This window comes from Halichoerus grypus, chromosome 1, assembly GCF_964656455.1.
Source record: "Halichoerus grypus chromosome 1, mHalGry1.hap1.1, whole genome shotgun sequence".
Lineage (NCBI taxonomy): Eukaryota > Metazoa > Chordata > Mammalia > Carnivora > Phocidae > Halichoerus > Halichoerus grypus.
Genome location: NC_135712.1, coordinates 127,719,081 through 127,734,029, shown reverse-complemented (window position 1 = coordinate 127,734,029; position 14,949 = coordinate 127,719,081). Strand labels below are relative to the sequence as shown.

The window sequence follows — 14,949 nt, the reverse complement described above, 5'->3', positions numbered from 1 at the left end:
TGAGAATGATATTCGCTGTAGGTTTTTCATAGATGGCTTTTATGATATTGAGGTATGTACCCTCTATCCCTATACTCTGAAGAGTTTTGATCAAGAAAGGATGCTGTACTTTGTCAAATGCTTTTTCTGCATCTATTGAGAGGATCATGTGATTCTTGTTCTTTCTTTTGTTAATGTATTGTATCACGTTGATTGACTTGCGGATGTTGAACCAACCTTGCAGCCCAGGGATAAATCCGACTTGGTCGTGGTGAATAATCCTTTTAATGTACTGTTGGATCCTATTGGCTAGTATTTTGGTGAGAATTTTTGCATCCATGTTCATCAGGGATATTGGTCTGTAATTCTCCTTTTTGATGGGGTCTTTGTCTGGTTTTGGGATCAAGGTAATGCTGGCCTCATAAAATGAGTTTGGAAGTTTTCCTTCCATTTCTATTTTTTGGAACAGTTTCAGAAGGATAGGTATTAATTCTTCTTGAAATGTTTGGTAGAATTCCCCTGGGAAGCCATCTGGCCCTGGGCTTTTGTGTTTTGGGAGATTTTTGATGACTGCTTCAATTTCCTTAGTGGTTATAGGTCTGTTCAGGTTTTCTATTTCTTCCTGGTTCAGTTTTGGTAGTTGATACATCTCTAGGAATGCATCCATTACTTCCAGGTTATCTAATTTGCTGGCATAGAGTTGCTCATAATATGTTCTTATAATTGTTTGTATTTCTTTGGTGTTGGTTGTGATTTCTCCTCTTTCATTCATGATTTTGTTGATTTGGGTCATTTCTCTTTTCTTTTTGATAAGTCTGGCCAGGGGCTTATCAATCTTGTTAATTCTTTCAAAGAACCAGCTCCTAGTTTCGTTGATCTGTTCTACTGTTCTTTTGGTTTCTATTTCATTGATTTCTGCTCTGATCTTTCTTATTTCTCTTCTCCTGCTGGGTTTAGGCTTTATTTGCTGTTCTTTCTCCAGCTCCTTTAGGTGTAGGGTTAGGTTGTGTACTTGAGACCTTTCTTGTTTCTTGAGAAAGGCTTGTATTGCTATATACTTTCCTCTTAGGACTGCCTTTGCTGTATCCCAAAGATTTTGAATAGTTGTGTTTTCATTTTCATTGGTTTCCATGAATTTTTTTAATTCTTCTTTAATTTCCTGGTTGACCCATTCATTCTTCAGTAGGATGCTCTTTAGCCTCCATGTATTTGAGTTCTTTCCGACTTTCCTCTTGTGATTGAGTTCTAGTTTCAAAGCATTGTGGTCTGAAAATAGGCAGGGGATGATCCCAATCTTCTGGTACCGGTTGAGACCTGATTTATGACCTAGGATGTGATCTATTCTGGAGAATGTTCCATGGGCACTAGAGAAGAATGTGTATTCCGTTGCTTTGGGATGGAATGTTCTGAATATGTCTGTGAAGTCCATTTGGTCCAGTGTGTCATTTAAAGTCTTTATTTCCTTGTTGATCTTTTGCTTAGACGATCTGTCCATTTCAGTGAGGAGGGTGTTAAAGTCCCCCACTATTATTGTATTGTTGTCAATGTGTTTCTTTGCTTTTGTTATTAATTGCCTTATATAATTGGCTGCTCCCATGTTAGGGGCATAGATATTTACAATTGTTAGATCTTCTTGTTGGATAGACCCTTTAAGTATGATATAGTGTCCTTCCTCATCTCTTATTACAGTCTTTGGTTTAAAATCTAATTTGTCTGATATAAGGATTGCCACTCCAGCTTTCTTTTGGTGTCCATTAGCATGGTAAATGGTTTTCCACCCCCTCACTTTCAATCTGGGGGTGTCTTTGGGTCTAAAATGAGTCTCTTGCAGACAGCATATCGATGGGTCTTGTTTTTTAATCCAATCTGATAGCCTGTGTCTTTTGATTGGGGCATTTAGCCCATTTACATTCAGGGTAACTATTGAAAGATAGGAATTTAGTGCCATTGTATTGCCTGTAAAGTGACTGTTACTGTATATTGTTTGTGTTCCTTTCCGGTCTATGTTGCTTTTAGGCTCTCTCTTTGCTTAGAGGACCCCTTTCAATATTTCTTGTAGGGCTGGTTTCGTGTTTGCAAATTCCTTTAGTTTTTGTTTGTCCTGGAAGCTTTTTATCTCTCCTTCAATTTTCAATGACAGCCTAGCTGGATATAGTATTCTTGGCTGCATATTTTTCTCATTTAGTGCTCTGAATATGTCCTGCCAGTCCTTTCTGGCCTGCCAGGTCTCTGTGGATAAGTCTGTTGCCAATCTAATGTTTCTACCATTGTAGGTTACATATCTCTTCTCCCGAGCTGCTTTCAGGATTTTCTCTTTGTCTCTGAGACTCGTAAGTTTTACTATTAGATGTCGGGGTGTTGACCTATTTTTATTGATTTTGAGAGGGGTTCTCTGTGCTTCCTGGATTTTGATGCCTGTTTCCTTCCTCAAATTAGGGAAGTTCTCTGCTATAATTTGCTCCATTATACCTTCTGCCCCTCTCTCTCTTTCTTCTTCTTCTGGGATCCCAATTATTCTAATGTTGTTTTGTCTTATGGTATCGTTTATCTCTCGAATTCTGCCCTCGTGATCCAGTAGTTGTTTATCTCTCTTTTTCTCAGCTTCTTTATTTTCCATCATTTGGTCTTCTATCTCACTGATTCTTTCTTCTGCCTCATTTATCCTAGCAGTTAGCGCCCCCATATTTGATTGCACCTCATTAATAGCCTTTTTGATTTCTACTTGGTTAGATTTTAGTTCTTTACTTCTCCAGAAAGGGTTTCTCTAATAACTTCCATGCTTTTTTCAAGCCCAGCTAGTATCTTTAAAGTGATGATTCTGAACTCTAGATCTGACATCGTACTAATGTCCGTATTGAGTAGGTCCCTGGCAGTCGGTACTACCTCTTGTTCTTTTTGTTGAGGTGATTTTTTCCGTCTTGTCATTTTGTGCAGAGGAGAATAGATTAATGAGAGAACAAAATGCTAGCAGGGTAACAACGTCCCCAGAAAATATACTCTAAACAAATCAGAAAGGACCTGAAGCAGTGGGAAAAGAAAGGGAAAGAGAGAAAAAAGAAAAAGAAAGAAAAAAAGAAAAAAGAAAAAGATAAAGATAAAGATAAAAACAAACAAAAGCAGAACAAAACAAAACAAAACAAAAACAGAATGTGATCAAATATGATCAGGCTGGTTTATAGATTAGTGCCACACACTAGATTTTGGGTGTATTTTGGTCTGTTAAAAGAAAGTCCCTCCCAAAATTTTAAAGAAAGAAAAACTTATATATGTACAAAAATAAGGGTTGATATGATGAAGGGATGGAATACGACTGTAAAGATGGAAATTATAAAAAATTTTATAAAAGGATTTGATAAGTTGTTTGAAAAAAGAAAGAAGAGGATTTAAAAAAAAAAAGAAAGAAAGAAAAAAGGGAGAGAATGTGATCAGGCAGGGGAGTAGAAAAAAACCATACACTAGAGATTTAGAGTATATTTTGATCTGTTAGAAGAAACTATCTCAAAATTTTAAAGAGAGAACAACTTATATATATATGCCAAAAATACAGGTAACTACTATGAAGGGATAGAATATGACTTTAAAAATGAAAAATAAAAAATTTTTTTTTTAAAAAAGGGATTGATAAGATGTTGGTTGAAAAAGGGAAAAAGAAAAATTCAAAAAAAAAGAAAAAAAGAAAAAAGAAAAAAAGACAGTTAAAAAAAATAATTTACTTTGAAAGACTAAAGAATCATGGGGAAAAAAGCAATGAATTCTGTGCTGTACTCCCCTAGCGCTGGAGTTCTGCCGTTCTCATTGATTGGTAAACCTGTCTTTTCTTTTTTTTTTTTTAAGATTTTATTTATTTGTTTGACAGAGAGAGAGATAGGGAGAGAGGGAATACAAGCAGGGGGAGTGGGAGAGGGAGAAGCAGGCTTCCCGCGGAGCAGGGAGCCCGATGCTGGGCTCGATTCCAGGACACTGGGATCATGACCTGAGCCAAAGGCAGATGCTTAACGACTGAGCCACCCAGGCGCCCCACCAAGCAAGTATTTCTCTAGAATCCACTTCATGATCAATTAGAGGCCTGATTAGGTGTTTTTTACCTAACAAAGCCCCATCAGAGGAAGGGAATCAAATGTTCCAACTTTCTAAATTGCAGTCCTAGTTAAAGACTCCTGTAAATGGCAGGGTGGGGCCTGTGGGGCTCCTGGTGCAGGGCCATCCTATCTAATGTAGCCAGGGCCTGCCGTGCTGGTCTTTTGGGGGTGGATGAGTTCATACTGGGAAGACCATGAAGAACATTTAAAATGAATAAAATGTTATAAAGGACTCAAGTTTTAGGAAAACTGATTTCCCAGTAAGGGCCATCTTGAAATAGAAGGTTCTCCTGATGAGATTTTGGAGAATGGACACTTAACACCAAACGTTTATTGGTTCAGAAAAAATGCCAAATGTCATCCAACACCTGATAGGAATCAGGTAAAATAAGGACACTTTCTGAGTTTTCCTACATAGTGTCTCAGCTTCTAGGACAGATGGTCTAACCTAGAATTTTTATGAAATGTTTGCCACTGAGGAATGGGATGGGCAAAAACTACAGGATACAGTGCTAACTTTAATAGCTAAGCTTCTAGGCCCTGAGTCTGAACAAAGAAACAGGCTCTATCTCCGGTGTTGCCTCAGGAAATTTCCTCCACAGTGAAACAATAGGAAAAAGTCTTATTTGAATCAATGAAAAGTTCATAGTATAATTACTTTTTTAAGGATGATAGGAGCTCTCCTATCCAATGTGATTGGGGCTGGTACTTGGGTAAACAGGGTAAACAATTTTTAAGTGAAATGACATAATGAAAACATTTATATCAACTTAAAACATATCATTGTACATTGTTTCCCATTTTTTGATGCACAACCAACATCTAATGTTTTCTGATTAGAGGTCCCTTCATCTTTTTTGCATAAACTACATCCAATATATGTTGTCTTCCAGGTTTACATTCTTTAAAATGGAATGAAAATTTAGCAACCTGAATTCAAAATACTCAATTTTACATTTTTAACCCAACTTTTTAGCACTATCTTGTCAATTACAATCAGCATTTTTTTTTTTTTGGCAACTTGTTACTATCAAGTTTTTTGGCAAACATTTAACTCAGTTTTCCTTGCAAAGATAACACTCATACTCATCCTTCATCAGTTTGTCAAATTGAAGTCACAAATTTACAGCAACAAGCACAACTGGCATAATCAAGTTTGGGAATAAGCACAATGACTTGGGTAAGCACACATCTTGCCTGGAAGGGCAGAAGTTAATGGATGTGCTGGAGAGCACCTACTAGGCACAAGTGTTCCCTATGGCAAAGGCAACCATCGGCATCTGTTAGAAAGAACTGGAGAACTCTGGTTCATCCGTGTGTTGGTTGAAGGGCCTTTAATTAAGACTGTTTCTACTATAAATACATTTTCATTAATATGCATAGGTTGTAACTCTTAAAGAACATCTTTGCAAAATGTTTTCTAGTATGGGTTCTGCAGAACTTGCCTTAATGAATAGCTAACGTTCACTTATAATCAGCAGAATCTGTCTGCACACATAATTGGTGCTCTAAAGTGCTTTTCCTCAGCAATCTAGTTTACACTTGGTACTATAATTGGTTTGTTCATCAGACTATTTTTTTCTCAGATGGTAAGAGATAGTGTTTTGGTCCACTCCTCATTGAGTTATCACAGTTTTAAAATTAATTTGGAGATTTAATGAGCTCTTTTTCCATTTATACATGCTTGAGATCCTAAATACCTCTCTATCAGTGTTTTTAGATTTTTTTCTTCTCCTAAATACCAACAGCAATAAAGTATGCTATGCCAAGAGTAGTTTAAAAAAGAAACTAAATAGATAATGGCCCTATTGATATTAAGTTGTTAGATTTGGAAAATTTTAGAACTGAGAGAAAGAAGCATGCTTATACACACACCCACACAGAGGCAGAGAGAGACACAGAGTCAGAGAGAGAGAGAAGGACATAGGTAAAGAGAGAAAGACAGACACAGGCAGAGTTGATAGATTAATAAATACATATATATATATAGAGAGAGACAAAAAAAACAGAGATAGATACCAAGATAGGAATAGAGAGAAATAGAAAAGCAGAGGAAAACAGATAAGGTGAGAGTTAGAAAGAGACAGAGTCTCACAGAGAGACAGAAAGAGACAGATGGAAGCAGAGACACTATGTGAAAGACAAAGGGAAACTGAGATATCTACAGAGGCAGAGGAGGAGCCACCTCAGCAATGTTGCTCAAGATTAGCTCAGGCTCTGCCCTGTTTGACCAAATCTGTAGAGCTGCAAGTATGTCAGTGGCCAGGATAGGCCAGCAGGCCCAGGGACCACGAGGAGACACAGCGTCATAACAGACAATACCAGACCCATGAGTAGGTCATGGCCTGGACATTAATTAGGTGGCCCTGAACCACTTGTTCATAGTAGTTATTTTTTAACTTCAAATGTATTTAAATTTTTATCTTTGTTTGTTTGTTTGCCTGCAGAAAGGTACTGAAGGAAATCTCTGTTGGAGATCTTAATCCAAATGAGACTGTGCAGGCCAATTTGGAGGCCCAGCTCCTTTCCAAGCTGGACCACCCGGCTATTGTCAAGTTCCATGCAAGCTTTGTGGAGCAAGATAATTTCTGCATTATCACAGAGTACTGTGAGGTGAGACTCTCCTCTTTTGGAATTCTCAGTAGAAATCTGTTTCACAGTATGTAGCTGTCTGTAAGGAGACATCTCATAAGTTCAGTGATCAAATCACAGGTTGGGGGGGGATGGGTTAAATAGATGATTGGGATTAAGGATGTTGTGATGAGCACCAGGTGTTGTATGAAAGTGTTGAATCACTATATCGTACACCTGAAACTAATATTACACTGTATATTAACTAACTGGAATTTAAATAAAAACTTAAAAAACCCACAAGGTGAGCTATAAAGACGTGGGATATGGTGTCTTGCAGCTAAGATTGATGCTCTCTGGGTAATTGACAAACCCACTTCCAGTGAAGGAGTAGTTGCTATGGGAGAGTGCTTCTTGGAGAGGGAGTAGTTTAGGGGAGGGTCACCCAAACCTTCTACAATGGTCCAATGCTACACTTGATCTTAGCCAAAAGGCCGAGAAGCGATACAACAATGGTCCAATGCTTAGATGGACATTTAAATGCTGTAATAGGGGCCTGGACAGAGCAGAGGTCTATCTCTTGAGTTTTGGGTTCTAGGCCTGTTCCTCATTTTGCCCAATGGAAATTTGGAAATGGAAATATGGCTCATTTTCTTCATGGAAATCTTTCTTCATATTTATCAATTTGTGATTTATGACTTCATGTATTTGTAATTTTCCCTGCCACTCCATGTTCTCTGCAAGTAATAGCTGTACATTTTACTGAGCTCCAACTGAGACTGAAACTGCTTGGAAGGGTACCAGAGGGGGAAGCTGACAAGGTGCAGCTGTACTATGAATCTGTATGTTTGTTCCTGAGAGGCTAGGTAGAGGGGAGTTAGAACGGCTGGGTCAGGCAGAGAGAACATGAAGATGACCTTGCTCAGAAAGTATCTCCCAGAACATTCTGGGAGCTAGTCTTAGCCAAATGCACCTTGGGGGAATTTGGTGCTTTTCATATTTTAGAGTGAATTTAGTCAGTTCATCACCTGTGTGTTGCTGGGGCCTGAAAGAAAGGATGCTGGAAACAAGGAAGATGCTCATTAGAATGGAAGGCAGCCCTGTTTGGTCAGAAACTTTGGACAACCAGAGGGTGCTATGTGTTTGAGATACAGAAAAGAAGAGGCAGGAGAAGAAACTCGGAAGGAGTAGGGATAGCAACAAAAGCCAGCCTTGCCTGCTTGATACATTAGCTGGTGTATTAACCAATATGAAGCTGAAAGCCCGGGTAAAATATCTGCGAGTTTGAGATATTCCAAGTCTCAGCTATTTCCCTGCAGGTCAGCCTCCTCAGCTCAGCATTGCCAGGTGTTTCCTTGTCCATTCCTGTGCTTGAAAGAAAGTGAGGGGGAAAGAGTGGGGGCAGGAGAACCCCTACATTTGGATGTCTACTTCTCCTTTAGCCAATGGACTGTTAAGAAAAACAAAATGATGAGTTGTGCAGAACAGTGATAATGAACAGCTACTCTGGCATGTATGTCATGAATCCGTGCAAAACTATAGGTATTTCCATATGTAACTACAATATGATCCATCTGCTATAATTTAATCATTTTTCTTCCTTTAGCCCTTCAGTTAATCAACTATTTTATTTGGGAGACAACTGACTCCTACTACTTAAGACTTACTGTTACATCTACTGCTGCTTTTGGCACATTGGATTTTCCAAAGATTCTTTCCTGGTCTTAACAATATTTTTCACTGTGGTCAGTACTGTGCAATAGAGCTTTCTGTGATAATGGAAATGTTCTATATTTGTGTTGTCCAATACAGTAGTCCATAGTCCCACATGACTCTTCAGCACTTGACAAAGTGTGACTAGTATGATCAAGGAGCTGGATGTTAAATTTTATTTAATTTTAATATATTTAAATTTAAATAACCCCGTATGGCTACTGGCTACCATATTGGACAGCTCCAGGTGATAAGCTAGAACTTTCTTTCCCTGCCTTATTTTTAAAATATTTTTAACTTTAATGTAATTTTAATCTACCAGAAAAGTTATAAGAATAACACAATGCACTGTTCGTCCAGATTTGCCAGTTGTAATAATTTTCCCACATTTGCTTTATCATTCTATTTATTCATCTATCTATCTGTATTTTTTTCCTAAACCACTTGAGAGGGAGTTGCAGACACAATGGCTCTTTGTTCTAAATACTACTGTATTTTCTAAGGCCAAGGACACTGTTTTATATAATCACGGTACAATGATCAAAATCAGAAAACTAACATTGAAACAATACTGGTGGGATTCCTGGGTGGCTGAGTCAGTTGAGTGTCTGCTTTCAGCTCAGGTCATGATCCCAGGGTCCTGGGATCAAGTCCCACATCGGGCTCCCTGCAGTGGGGACTCTGCTTCTCCCTCTCCCTCTGCCTGCCGCTCCCCCTGCTTGTGCTCTCTGTCTGACAAATAAATAAATAAAATCTTTTTTTTTTTAAAGGAAAAAACAATGCTGGTATTTAATCCAGTACATGTTAAAATGTGATCCCAGGCCAGCAGCATCACTATTACTTGGGCACTCGACCCCAGCCGTGCTAAATCAGAAATTCTGGAGGTGGGGTCTGGCAGTCTCTGTTTTGACAAGTCCACCAGGCAAGTCCAAAACACATCTAAGTTTGAGAACCACCCTTCTAATCCACAATCCATCTTCAAAGGTAGCCCACTTGTCCCATTTATATCCTTAGAAAGGACATTTCTGTATGTTTCTTCTCGCACAGGATCCAGTCCAGGAACATCTGCGTTAATTTTTAAATTCTGGTGGTTTCCAAGGACTGAGCTACTCTCTCAGGAGGGGCGTTGCTATGGTGATGACCGCAGGCAGGCCCGGGGAACCTCTGCGGGGCTTCCAGGGCTCCATGCTGCTGAGCTGTCAGCCTGTCACTTCCCCGACTCCCAAGGAATGACGTGTGCGGATCACTCGTTCTTGTTGTTAACAGAGATATTTCTCATCTTCAGACCCAAATTTGCTCTTAACTCGCACAAGCTTGGCATTATCCTCTTTTTATTGAGGTAAGATAATATTGGAAATAGCAGATGGCCAAACTTGCACCTCATAGGAAAATGCCCATCACCATTGAAATAGTTGGTCTTTTTATCTCCAAGTTTGCTCTTTTGTAATTTAATTTGGGACCTTGCAAGATCGAAATATATAAATGCATTCATGAGGCTGCTACATCCACCACTCAACCTTTTGGGCACATCACATCAGATTATGAGTGTGAAAAGCAAATAACTGAACTCTCACAACTTCTTGTCAAGATCTAACCAAATCTTTGATGAGGAATAGTTCCAAAACTACCAAAGTGGGAGAGTATTTCAAATATTGGTGTCTTCTCTTCTCCCCCACCCCCACCACCCAGGGTTAAATGGAACTACTTCCTGTTTCCTGTCCATACTGCATAGTTTCACACCTCTTCATCTGTACTTGGACCATTCCATTTCAGAATGTCCTTCTTCAAGTCCTAGTCATCCTCCCAGGCCCAGCAGAAATCCATCCTCCTTTAGAAAGACCCCATAATCTCCTGGCTGGAAATCTCTCCCCACCTGGTCCCCCTACTGCCACCCCATAGCATTTTATGTCTCTTGGCACTCAGCACATTATACATAGTAGAAACCATCTCAAACTTTCAATGTGAGATCGATCCTTTTCTGATTCATTTTTGTATCACATGGACCCACGGAGTGAGCCAGAAGGAAATTAGCACTCAGAAATTTTTTTTTTCTCACGAATTCTTTATCACTTGCTTCCAGCTGCCTCCCACCTCATTTCTGTCAAACACTAATGGTAAAAGATAAAACATTGGATCCTTCTACCTGTTATATATGTCAAAAGCATTTTGTCCTGCCTTATTTTGTTGGCTCCCTAACAATGTACTGCAGAGACCTGTGAGATACTACCTGAAGGTTGTCATTTTGGGTGAGGACAAGACATCCCCAGAAACCCGGACATTCACTTAATAGATGCAGTAGAGGATAGGTGAGATCACATATCTTCAGTAGAGAGAGAACATATGACTATCCACCAAAAGCAGGAAAGGTTGGACTTGTCTATTTTCTGCTTAGCGATATTAACATAACTAAACAAAAATTTATCAGTAGAACAGTAGTGCTCAACCTTGGCTGTACATTAGAATCACCAGAAGATTTAAAAAATTACAAGACCTGAGGCCCATCTCCAGAAAGTCTGATTTAATTGACCTGGATTTTTATCTAGACATCAGGAGTTTTGAATGATCTCCAAGTGATTTGACTGTGTGGCCAAGGCTGCGAACTGCATAAAAAGGGGGATGGTTAGTGTACAAATAGAAAAATGGAGTCATAAAGGAAAACTTTGTTAGTGTTTATGGAGCACTGAGAAAAGATGAGGCCCAAACCTGAGAACTGTGAAGTATGGCTCTGACGATGGGTTAGGTTTTATGCTCAGGCACCTCGCTTGGTGCTATTATTCATGAAAATTGCCTAGTCTATTCTCCTTGCTCCATGTGCAACTTCTGAATACAATGCAGCTCTCTACTTAGGCCTCTTCTAAAAGGAAAAAAATCTGCTGGCTAAACTGACAAGAGCTCCCTGTTGTCTTGGCAGTTGTAGTTCTCAGTGCATATGAATAAATTGGCATTCTAGGTTATTTATTGGCTCCTTAAGAATTTCAAGTTCACAAAGGCAGTAGTAATCATTGATCCCCAACTCTGTGTCCGATACAGTTCTAGAGAGTGTGGGGCAACGGAGATAATATGCTAGTATTTCTTTAATGAACCTGTCTGGTAGAATAAATGAACCATTTCTAACAATGGCAAAAATACAAGGGGGATGTGGTAAGGATCAAGGGAACGGGGTGGTTAAAGTGCTGTGGGAGTTAAGAGAGGAAGAAATGACTTTGGACTGCAGGAACCATGGAGGAGGTGGCATTATATTTGAACTTGCAGTTTGGCAAGGATTTGGTCAAAGAGACGGGGCAAGGACATTTGAGTTAAAGGGAATAATGTGATAAAAAGCTTAGAGGTAGAAAAGCATGGACCATGATTTAAGAACCTAATACTTCACCTTTAATTGTAATGTGTTTGCAGTTAAACACATTTCCTAATGTTAACAACTTCTATAATCTCTGTATAGTTATCAAAACCAGAATATTAATATTTTACCAGTTTCCTTCCTAGTGTCTTTGTCTGTTCCAGGGCCCAATCTAGGATCCTACAATGCATTTAATTGTATCTCCTTAGTCCTTTCTGATCTGGGACAGTTTCCCTTTCCAGCCTTTTTTTTTTTTTTTTTTTTTATGACCTTGATACTTTTGAGGAGTACTGGTAAGTTATTTTGTAGAAGGCCTCTCAGTTTGGATTTGCCTGATGTTTTTCTCATGATTAGATTGAGGTTATATATTCTGGGCAAGACTACCACAGAAGTGATGTGGTGTCCTTCTCAGTATATCATATTACGAGGGGGCATGATGTTAGTACATCTTATTACTGGTGATGTTAGCTTTGATTATTTGATTGAAGTTATGTCTGCTGGATTTCTCCACTGTAAAGTTACTATTTCCTTTTTTTGTAGTGGATAAATATCTTGGGAAAGATACTTTGAGACTATGCTAATAATCCTGTATTTCCTCAAACTTTCACCCACTGATTTTAGCATCTTCCAGTGAAGGTTGCCTGGAGCTCTTTTAACTCTGATGTTTTCCTAATGGTGATTATGTATTTCCCTCATTCTTTCTACATTTACTAATTGGGATTCTCTTATAAGGAATAGCTGTTCTACTGTTCCCTTTCCACTTATGTATTTATTCAATTATTTATATCATCATGAGCTCATGAATATTTATTTTATTTTATGGGTTATAACCCAATACTCATGATTTATTTTGTTGTTCAGACTCCTCCAGCTTTAGCTGTTGGGGTTCCTTCATGGTGACTCCTGTGTCTTCTTAACATGCCCTCCTCCTTTTGCAAGGAGAAGTAGATTGTTGTATATTATTCTATTTTATAGATGAGGAAACAGGGCCCCAGAGAGGTGGGGTGATTTTCTGGCAATCACATGGCTGGAATATTGAATTTTGTCCAGGGTAAAACCAGGACCAGGGGTATTAGGAAAACTGCTCCTTTTTTCTTTCTACTTGGATTGCTCTAATTTCTTCCTTAATATTTAATAGAGTCAACCAAATAGTCCATGGTTCCTACCTCCCAAGCATGTAATTATCTATCTGTACACGGGCATGAATTAGAAGAGATTGACTGTTTTATTGCTCATACCAGCAATGTTAACTAAACATGTTTCAGATCGTGGCCCAGAACACAAATATCTGCAGAGCATACTAGTCAAGCCTATGAGAATTATTGGAAAATATAAAAAATATAAAATGGAAACTCTCAGTTATAAGATGAACAAGTTCTGGGGACAGTGACATAGTTAACAATACTGTACTGTACACCTGAAATTTGCCAAGAGAGTAAATCTCAAGTGCTCTCACCACCAAAAATAAATAAATAAATAAATAAATAAATAAATAAATAAATAAATAAAAAGAAGAAGAAGGGAAAAAAAAGGAAAAAAGGTAACTGTGAAGTATTGGATGTATCAGTTAACTCGAATGTGGTGATCATCTCACAATTCACATGTACCCGTGCATTTCCTTTTCTTGGCTTATTCTCATTTATATTCTGTATCTTTATCTCCAGTTATACATAAAGACATGCCTATTAGTTTGCACACACATGGATATTTTAGTGTGTTGATGATGTTATTAAGTATTTTATTTCTCTCACTCGGAGACTGGGTAGGGTTTGAAATAGTGGAGAGTGTTTGGACTTTGTCATCACGCTGACTTCTGTTCAAATCTTGGTCCATTTCCCTGAACAAGTTATTTCATTTCTCTGATACTTTTCCTGATATTAAGATAGTGTAACAACACCTCTTTTGTTAGGTTTTTTAGGGATTTGAAATAATGAATATCGAAAAAATGGCTGTTAGAGCTTTGCACCTAGTAGACTGTCAATAATGGAAGTGGTGATTATAATCGTTGCTTCTCCCATCTCCCCTTTCCAGTTGTTTTCTAGAAGGCAAGCTAATTTTTAACTCTGAGTCTGACTTGTAACTGTTAGGATGATTCATGCCGGAAGGAGGAAACATGCAAATCTTAAACACTAATGGGTCTGATAGCAATTTTCAAGTGATTACTTGCCAAGGATCTGTTTGTACTGTAAAAAGGAAAATTTGCAATTTTCTCTTATGTTTCTTATTTATGTAAAACTGCTTAAATAAACCAAGTAAGTAGGCTGAGTTTTATAATCTTGAACTTCTAGTCGGTGTCAGTACACTCTTGCAAGTGAATTTGGTAATGATATGTCTCATAAAGCTACTGCTTATTGTCCTGTATCTGGGACCACTTCCATCCAAATTTTTTTTATGGTTGAGAGAGACTCCTGGGATATTGATTATTGTGACATTGATTAGTGACCATCTGTCTTAGTCCATTGAGGCTGCTATAACAATATATCATAGACTGGGTGGTTTATAAACAACAGAAATTTATTTCTCATGGTTCTGAAGGCTTGAAGTCTGAGATCAAGATTCCAGCAGATTCGGTGTCTGTGAAGGCCAGAGTCCTGGTTTATAGATGGTTGGTCATCTTCTTGCTGTCCTCACATGGTAGTAGGGGTGAGGGAGTTCTCTGGGGTCTCTTTATAAAGCCACTAATTTTATTCAGGAGTCTCCACTCTCATGATCTAATCATTTCCCAATGCCCCCCCCCCCACAAGACTGTCATGCTGGGGGTTAAGATTTCTACATAGGTATTTTGGGGGGACACAAACATTCAGTTTATAGCACCATTCTTCCCAATGTGAGCTCCAGGTGTCCACACATCAGGGCTGTCTTTAGTGGCCGCTTTGCTGGGATTGCTGCTGATTGAGGGAACTAAGCATTATCTTTAGAGAGGTAGGTCCCATCAGGGGTCTCTGTTTTATCTGGGCAGCTCCATCCTGGAATAGTTGGGCCTTCCTGAATTTGCTCTGTGCCAATTCTATGGGTCTAGACTTTATTCAATTAAGGAAGACTGTAAATCATGTGAGTGTCTCATGATTTTATATACCTGAACTGATCTACTCATGATTAATTTGATTTGTTCTATTTATTTTCTTTACTTAAACTATGAAATGTTTTGGCCTTTTAACAATAAAGTTAAAAAGTAAGGCCACTGATTTTTAAAATTGTTAATGTAAAAATTGAAAAGCAAAACTAGTTTTATTTAAAAGATTTGTACTAATGCACTAAATATAAAGCAAT

General features: G+C 38.5%; 1 protein-coding gene across 9 annotated transcripts in view; it reads left to right on the top strand.

The window, feature by feature from the left end:
* NEK11 (NIMA related kinase 11) overlaps window positions 1-14,949 on the top strand; it is a 173,638-nt gene that overhangs the window by 38,924 nt on the left and 119,765 nt on the right. For 7 of the 9 annotated variants that reach the window (XM_078071830.1, XM_078071839.1, XM_078071818.1 and 4 more), the window contains exon 3: window positions 6,506-6,671. The exons of 1 other annotated variant lie outside the window; for it this stretch is intronic. In XM_078071830.1, the coding sequence (XP_077927956.1) occupies window positions 6,506-6,671 (166 nt within the window). Of the gene's footprint in view, window positions 1-6,505; window positions 6,672-9,428; window positions 9,682-14,949 lie in introns of those variants that run through there. One more of the 9 variants, XM_078071843.1, reaches the window with a different exon arrangement.